This window comes from Carassius gibelio, chromosome A6, assembly GCF_023724105.1.
Source record: "Carassius gibelio isolate Cgi1373 ecotype wild population from Czech Republic chromosome A6, carGib1.2-hapl.c, whole genome shotgun sequence".
Lineage (NCBI taxonomy): Eukaryota > Metazoa > Chordata > Actinopteri > Cypriniformes > Cyprinidae > Carassius > Carassius gibelio.
The window spans coordinates 20,180,443-20,189,635 of NC_068376.1; the positions used below are offsets into that span (position 1 = coordinate 20,180,443).

Below are 9,193 nucleotides of genomic sequence, written 5' to 3' on the forward strand. Positions count from 1 at the left end.
AATGAAAGGTCAGAGTTTCCACTGATGTTGATGATCACTGTGGCCTCTAAATAACCTAAAATATGACCATGCAATGTGAAAAGCATGTACACATTGTGTTATTAATCCACAAGTTAAAGACAACCAAAAGGACTGTTTCTCAGCAATTTGTGTCATCAAACAAGAGATCAGTGAGGGATCAAGGTTAACACACACACACACACACACACACACACACACACACACACAGTCAATTAGGACAGAACATGGTGTTCTAACATTCTAGAGCTGCTCGTTAGTGTAGAATTACTCTCATTCTGCTCTACAGGCATTAGACACACACACACACAGGTACACACACTTGTGTTAATGAGCAGGGATTTAGCAAACCATATCAAAGCTTATTGGCAAGTATATTTGCTGAACATGATCTGCTCAATAAGGCTAAAATATACATTAGCATTCAAAAATATGGGGTCAATAAAGGAATTCATATTTTTATTGAGCAAGGATTGTAACGGTTTTTACAAAGTTAATTTCTGTTTCAAATATATTTCATAATATTACTATTTTGACTGTATTTTTTATAAATAGATGCAGCCTTGGTGAAACCTACCCATGCTTTAGTGTCAAGTTAAACAATACTTTAATATTAGTCCTAAGTTATAAGCCGCTGAGGCAGCAACTTCATCTGATTAATTAGTTAAATCATACTTTATTTCTATAAAAGCAACAATATGAGATGAATCTTAAAATAATATGAATTTTTTTTCTTGTAACGTTGCAATTTTATTACTACGGTAACCTATTAGATTCAAAACATTACAAAATATGGACTAGACAAATCAGCAAGTTATGTTTTCCACTGACTTCAATTAACACAAGGAAACTTAACCTTATTGGCTCAGAGGGTGTTTTTGACATGCACTGTGCTTTTTTTCAGTTTCTAATAAAATTATTAATGGCCAAATTAAACGGTCAATGAAATCAAAATGCAATGTTGCATATTGTCAATATCACCTAATTGTTCTGCACTGTAAATGAAAAAACAGCCAAAAACACCCAAAACCTCAAACCATTTAACAAGCAAATATCCATCCATCCAACCATAACGTATAGTAGCAAAATGGCCCTGAGAGAATAATCAGCTTATAGTTATTAAGTCAATACAGAAAAACTCTTTTTTTTGTGCTTTAATCAAAAGTGACATAGTACATTGATAACATAAACAATCCCCTTGAGTAACCTGGGGTTAAATTCATTGCTCAAGGGCACAGTGCTGGAGGCACAATGCAGGTACATGCCGCCTTCCATTAACCCGCCCTGAGCATTTAGCCACTAAACCACACCACTCCATTAGGAAAACCGATTAGATGAAAAAGGAACCACACAATGCCTAGTTTTCCAGCATGCTGTTGAAAAGGAGGTTGGATCAGGAGCAAAAGCACTCTCACAACATAAACTTACCTCCAGAAGAAGGGGTTGGTGCTGGGGGCAAGGACAGGGGCGGACGCAGGCCCCTCGGGTCTGCCAGGGGATGGGAAGAGGAGACCAGAGGGGGAGGTGGTAGGGGAAAGGAGGTGCTGCAGAAGCCTGCTGTTGCCATGACAACGGTACTGAGCGGTTGGCCAGATTCTTTTAAGTGAATATGGCAAGAGAGGAAAGCAAGGAGTAATGTGAGTGGTTTAAAAAAAGGCTTTAAGAGTTTGTCCTTGTGAAGGGCATGGAAAGATAGGACGATCTAAAGCAGTTCATAAACATGACCAAGGCAAAGGCTTAATCTCACACCGTAAAAGATTCTGTCCCAGTGTATGTCCACACTTCAAACATAGTGTAAACTGAACTCTTCCTACCTCTCAGTTCCAGTAACACATGTCAACAGACTCCAAGTAAACGCGGTAAAATGATCCCTTTTTGAGTTGTATGACAGTCAGTGGCCGTGGTATTCCTGAGAGATGCTGCTGACAGGCTGTTTCAGCAGTTCAGCACACGCACACTCAAGCTAAAACTGGTGCACTAGGACAGGAGGACAGTTCTTTAGGCAAAAGTCTCAAGCAGAGAGAAACTGGAGACATCTACCAAATGGGACATGCATAGTTGGGGGACCGGATCCTGTTTTCCATCACTTCACTAGTAGCTTTTAGTCTGGGGCAGCAAAAACACTAAACACACAGGATGTAATCTTCCTTTTAAACATCAAGACATAGCACAACAGAGATTTTTGACAATAACAGGGAAAAAGCAAAATATATAAAAATGCAAAACAATAATGCAGCTAATAATACAGCATTAAAATAAGCATTCCAATTTGTTAGCAATTATTTTTTTCTTTAGATTACATCGCTTCCTTTTTTAAATCAATAGCAGTTTTGAATCTTGTTATATAGTTTAGTTTTATTATATAACAAGTCTGCAGCATATGTAAAACATACATAAATATATATATTTTTTTTAGGAATCCATACAGATGCATTGTTTTGTTTCACATCTTAGTGTGAACAGGACTTAATGTTATAAAAAAACTAATTGATTAAAATACAACCAAGTTCTAAATACTAACGGGAAACTCAGTCTGAATTGAAATTGTACCCCCATGCTAGACTAAAACTTGGTTTTCAGGCAACATGAACTGCTTCAGCCTGCCAAGGCACAGATGTGCTCTCAATGTGGAGAGGAGGGGGAAAGAGAAGCTGACCTGGCAAAAGCTGTTATTTGACATGACTGAATCATGCATAAACAAACACATACTCTGCTGAGTAAAGACTTCCCTTTGCCTGAGTCCTTCTGGCATTCTGATGGGTTGTGCTTGAAACTGAGATACACACTGTGGCTGTCAATCAACCAGACGAGAGCTAGAAATTCAGCCACCACTCACAGCAGGGGAAAACAGGTTTTGGGTTTCCAGACAGACCGAGAGAGGTATAAAAAGGAAACCTGGTGCTTAACTGTCAAGGAGGTCAGAGTCTGCGGTCTGTTTGTGTAAAGCTAATGCTGTGGTCATGTTTAGAAACCTCAATGGATAAAGTTCATGTATTTTAAAAATGAGCCACAGATAGCTGGTCTCAAGGAAAAGTTTGAGAATAAGAAAAAAAAGGTAAGGTTCTTTAAACAAACACATGCAAAACACTGGCTTATACCAGGACTGCATGATAAATCAAAATAAAACCAAAACTGCAATATGGCTTAGTGTTCATATCAAATAGCAGATGCTGTGATTTAATTAAATATATGCGCTGTGTGTTTTAAAGTGATGCAAGCCACTGTATTATTTGACATGTGAGAAGCAGTGTCTCAGAGCGGCTTGGGCTGCAGTAAATTATGCTAAATATGAATTCATCTGCTCTGATTTTGGGTCGCTTATAAAATGATCTCCATACATGTAAAGAGAAGTGCTTATTAACCAGCAACTGTCAACAAAAGAAAAGCTCTCTGCAGCGTTTTGCCAAAATGTACAATTTGATAGTTTAACGTATGAAAATAGAGAAATTAAGACAAATAGTAGTACTGTAATTTTACACAAGCACTGTAAAATAAAAAATATTTTTAATGAGTTCATATTATATTTATTTTTTTACTAATTTTTAAAGTTATTAATAACAATAATAATAACCAACAACAATAAAAAAAATTATGTTCATATATAAATATAATCAGAAATTTTGTTCACCAAATTGTGCAGCCCTACAAACAAGCTTAGCAAACCTTGAGGGTTTTTTTTGTTTGTTTGTTTCCTTCTTTTTATTATCAGAAAAATCACAATTTGTTTTTTTTTTTCTCAAATCGTGCAGCCCTTCCTCATGATCTAAATCAACTCTTACTGTAAGTGCAGGTTGGGGGCTCCAAATCTTTCCTTTCTTTTCTTCATGGTCATGAGTATAACAGCTGGATATGCAACAAAATGTATTTTACTCAGAAGTGAAACTAGAAAGAGTCTCCAGTGACAGGTTTATCACAGTTACATCGCATACTGTAAAAGTCAGCTACCAAACTATCAACTCTGATTATAAAAGTTTCAGCAATTCCAGCCATATTCCTTTATCTTCATCAGAACCATCAACTGTTAGATCACTATTCTTGTCCATTCAAGTCTCAGCTTGTCCATGGCCAGAGCAAATATCCACTTCTGTGTAAACTGAGGTCATGACAGTATTTGTTGTTAAATGACAATCCTCTAAATGTTCTGTCCAGGAGTGTTCTGTCTTCTGAGGGCTGTGACCACGAAATGAGAAACTAAAGAGCGTGAAAGTTCACTCTCCTCCGAACTCGACTAGTAAGGTGTGTATATGTTGGCGAGATAGTCAGAGACACACAAACACACGGAGCAGTGAGGGAGAGGGCATTCTCATGATATCACAAGACCCTGAGGGAGGCGCAGCTGTTGCCCGTACTTCACACACCATACACACAGTTCTGGGAACCAACAGAATATCAGTGTCTTATCCACTGTTCCCAGGCCAATGCTTTTGGCTAAATGCAGCCCCTAAGAGACAATAGGCAGGATCAAAGAGCATTTAACATTGACACACACTGCTGCAAGACAGTCTAACACAATTACATTGAAACAAGATCTACAGTTCTCTGCATATATGTATAAAAAATGTTTCAATTAAAAAAAAAAAAAAAACTATCATGATTAACTCCAACAATTTATTTTAGCACTAATTTTGTTCCATCACAACATTATAATATACAGTATAAAAAAAGTATATACAATTTGAGATTCCATTTTTTGAGATAATTTAATATTACATTTAACAGTATTGATTTTTTACAATTATGTTAATAATAATAATAATAATAATAATAATAATAATAATAATTGTTATTTATATAAAAAAATTACTTCTGTTTGATAGATTAGGCCTACTAGGTATTAGATGACAAAACATAACCTCATGGTGCGCTTTCATCCTTTTTTGAGCTTGACAATGTTTTCATAAAGTTCCTTTAATTACGTGAACAAACACAGTGTGAACATTCTGTTAAACATCTCATTTTGAGTTCCAGAGAAAATAGTCAGTCATAAGTTTTGACCAACATTAAGAGGTCGATGTAAAAATAATTACAGCATAAATCAGGGCTGCAAGATCATGACAAAAATCATAATTGTCAATTATTACCTTGAAATTGTAATTGTGATTATTAATTACAATTATACTGTATCATGTTCATACCACTGTTTGAAGCAACTGGATTGCTTTTCTATAACCTTAAGGTTCAAATGTCAACCATCTGGATTGGTTTCTTCTTTGAAAAAATGCATGGTATTATAAAGGTTATACTTAAACAAAAACGTAAAACAATGAAACAACCCATAAGCTGTAAAAAAAGAAAAAACAACACATCTTAAGCACATAAGTGGACTTTAAACAATGAATTCCCGCTTTGAACGATTACGTAATTGTGGTATCTGTGATTGTAATCACGATTAGAAATTAGATTAACTCTGCAGCACTAGAATAAATCGTTTAATTTCCCCTTTATAGGGTTCCCACACCAAGTGAAAACGTGAGATGGAAAAATAGATATGAGATGGTGAGTCACAAAGTACCAAAAACCTAGGTAAAATGAGATTTCTCCAACAGGCAGTATGGCTGAATAGATGGTTTAATTTGATGAAACCCTGTAATCCCGCGGCGGGAAGAACAAACACAATGAACCCTCACAATAGCCTGCATTCAGCCAGTCACTGAGATATACAATGGCAAAAAAAACAAGTGTATAAGAAGTAACACAACAACAGTCTGCTCCCACACTGCCTTTGCAGCACTCAATACTACACCAAAAATATAACACCAAAATATTGTCTGCCATCCACTAATCGCATGATGCTGATGTTGCGTGTTACTTATGATTGGCTGTAAAGAGCACATTCTTAACTGGCACTGGGTTAAAAATAAATAGAAAGGAAGATATAGATAGGTGTGTCAGAACAGAAACAAATGCTCAGCTGTCGGAAAAGGCCTGCAGTAATCTGCCTGTCACTGCCCTACCAGTCACCTATGACCCCCGTGACCCTGTCCATGTGCAGTGAACAGTGTTGACAATGTGATCTGGTAGGAATGCTAACTGATACAGCGGTGTGTGAAATATTAAACATGCTGTCTTATCAGGGAATATCCAGATGTTGGAAGGCATTAATAGAAGTCTGATAGAAACAACTGAAACAGCAACTTTACAGAAAAAAAAGTTTCTACAATATTTAGTAGTAACTAATATATATATATATATATATGAATTTATATATATATATATATATATATATATATATATATATATGAATTTATATATATATATATATATATATATATATATATATATATATATATATATACATACACACACACACACACACACACACACAAATATAGATTTGGATTTCAAAAGCAATGTTGTGTTGAACAATACATACTTGATAATATTTACTTAATAATCAACTGCTGATCTGTGCTTTTCCCACTGTGCGTTTTAAGTATTATAACACACACACAGTTCATGCTAAAGCAGAATTAAAATACATGACTAGAACTTTGCTGAATAGGCTAAGCTTCCTTTTCACAACGTTTATAATACAATTTCCTAAAGTCATATTATTCACCATAGACCATAGATTTCTCTATTCTCTAAAAGAAGAAGAAATGGTTCACTTACAAACTGCCTCTTCTGGGAAGACTCAGCTCCTTCTGAAATGAAGAAAGAGAAGAATAAAAGATTAAATGTACATCAAATTCTAAGACGACGATCAAAATTATTACAAATAAATAGCTTGTAAACTTGTGCATAAAATTTCATGGAGAAACTTAATTTGATGCAGACGGTAAACCATCCACCAGGTGGCACAATTCAACAACCACAATTCAACTCAGGTCACATTGCATGAGACATATTTACATAGTTTAATTTGAGTGAACTCTTTAACATGCCTTTCGTTATTATGCATTGTTATGGTCAATACATGATTCAACTAATGATAAAATTGAAACAGAGGACTGTATAAAGCTTCACACACACAGAAGGCAAAAAAAAAAAAAAAAAAAAACACCACTAGATGGCAAAAGTGATTCAATATTGCAAACAGCTACATTTACCTTGGAGCAATGCATGCCTACTGATAGTTGGACTAAGAAAAGAAAACTGATATCAGGTCCAGAGGGACAGAGGACAGACAGAATAAGGCCATTCCATCTGTCATCCATAGTCACTCTCCTCTCTAGTGTAAATATCCAATGCACAAACATTTAAATGAAAACAATATCCCTCGGTTTCACAAACCAGGCTTAAACCTAATCCCAGACTAAAATGAATGTTAACCATTTCCTTCAACCCTAAAACAACGCAATCTATAACTCAAAAAAAAAAGAAAATTATTCCGTATTAACAATAGACTAGGTAGTATTTTTATGGACTTTTGTATTTTTTGTCGTTATTCAAAACAAGGCCAATTTTTATATGAAACATACATATTGTTCATATACACGTTATCATCTTAAATGTGAGAACTCTTCTTTTACTTGTGGTTGTCGATGGACTGTTAAATACTTTTTTTTAGAGAATGAGAATTCAGTCCCATCGGTCGCTGAAAGTATAACTCATTTCAAGGGCACTAAAAAACTTTAGCATCCCACAAAGCTCTTATTACTGCAGGGATGCTGGACAAAAGTGGAGAAAGAACATTATCAGACAACAGAACAAATTCAACAGTGAACTGAGCAGAACGGAAATAGCAGGTGAAATTATGAGAGGATAAAGAGTGAGAGAGTGAGCTGCAGCTGTATTAAGAGCATGTCTTTGAGACATCAGTCTCCCCATATCGGTTGAAGACTGAGCCAGGAAACCTTCACGTCCTCCTGACCCATCTGCAGCAACATCTCAAAGTGCAGCCTTGGCAAAATATGAGCCTACTTTTTAATTAGTAACTCCACCGTCCGATAGCATCCTGATATGCCTGGAGGCTTCATATATACCAGCTTTTCCTGCTTTTTATGTCAACTTGAGACCCCTTCTGCATCTCTGCCTCTCTCTTGACCTCTGTAGCTCTTTCCCCTCTCTCTCTCTCTCTCCATAACAAGGCTGAAGTGCTCATCAGTGCATTCCCACTGCTCTGACTTGAACTCAAGTATGGATGCATCAGCCTTCAAGCGCTGTAGATGGACTAAATCTTGGTAGCTTGTGTGTGCAAAATGAAGTGAGTATCTACACTTTTTTCCAAATCTGATTAGTTGTGAAGCAAAGCAGCACTGTCTGAAATCTGGATGGTACGTATGTGTGATAGTGTTCAGGGGAACTAAGCCCAGCTGTGTTATGAGTGACAGGAAGGAGAGCAAGCCATAGAAATGTTCATGAATATCTACAGCTCTGCAATGAAAACAGAAAAAAATAAGGCAAGCCCAGACTGGGGATGTTTAAAAAATAACCCACTGTAGAAAATACATTTGGGACACTACTTCGGGGGCTTCAGAGCACAGCCTAAGTTTTTTTGTCTCTACACTAGCAAGCAGTGCACAGTGATCGTGCAACACAACTAGATCACTCTGATTTAATAACTGAAGCTGTCCTTAGAGCCATCAGATGCCTTATTCTTATTTCAGTAGCTCTACGCCAGACACTTTTTACTTGTCTATCTCTGATAATATAATTTTCAGTTATTTTGAATCATTCTATAATAAGATTGCTATGCATTTTTGTTATATCAATTAAATACAGTTGCATCTCAATAAATTAGAATGTCATGGAAAAGTTCATTTATTCCAGTAATTTAACTAAAATGTGAAACTTGTGTATTATATAAATTCAATGCACACAGATGGAAGTAGTTTAAGTCTTGGGGGTTTTTTTTATTGTGATGACTTTGGCTCACATTTAACAAATACCCACCAATTCACTATCTCAAAAAATTAGAATATGATGACATGCCAATCAGCTAATCAACTCAAAACACCTGCAAATGTTTCCCCGAGCCTTAAAAATTGTCTCTCAGATTGGTTCACTAGGCTACACAATCATGGGGAAGACTGCTGATCTGACAGTTGCCCAGAAGACAATCATTGACACCCTTCACAAGGAGGGTAAGTCACAAACATTCATTGCCAAAGAAGCTGGATGTTCACAGAGTGCTGTATCCAAGCATGTTAACAGAAAGTTGAGTGGAAGGAAAAAGTGTGGAAGAAAAAGATGCACAACCAACCGAGAGAACCGCAGTCTTATGAGGATTGTC

General features: G+C 36.2%; 1 protein-coding gene across 5 annotated transcripts in view; it reads right to left on the minus strand.

Annotated features, from left to right (window-relative positions):
• The window catches only part of LOC128015647 (microtubule-associated serine/threonine-protein kinase 2), a 120,216-nt gene that overhangs the window by 41,392 nt on the left and 69,631 nt on the right, over positions 1-9,193 (minus strand). For all 5 annotated transcript variants that reach the window (XM_052599677.1, XM_052599679.1, XM_052599678.1 and 2 more), the window contains one exon: positions 6,631-6,662. In XM_052599677.1, coding sequence (XP_052455637.1) covers positions 6,631-6,662 — 32 coding nt within the window. The remainder of the gene's footprint in view (positions 1-6,630; positions 6,663-9,193) is intronic.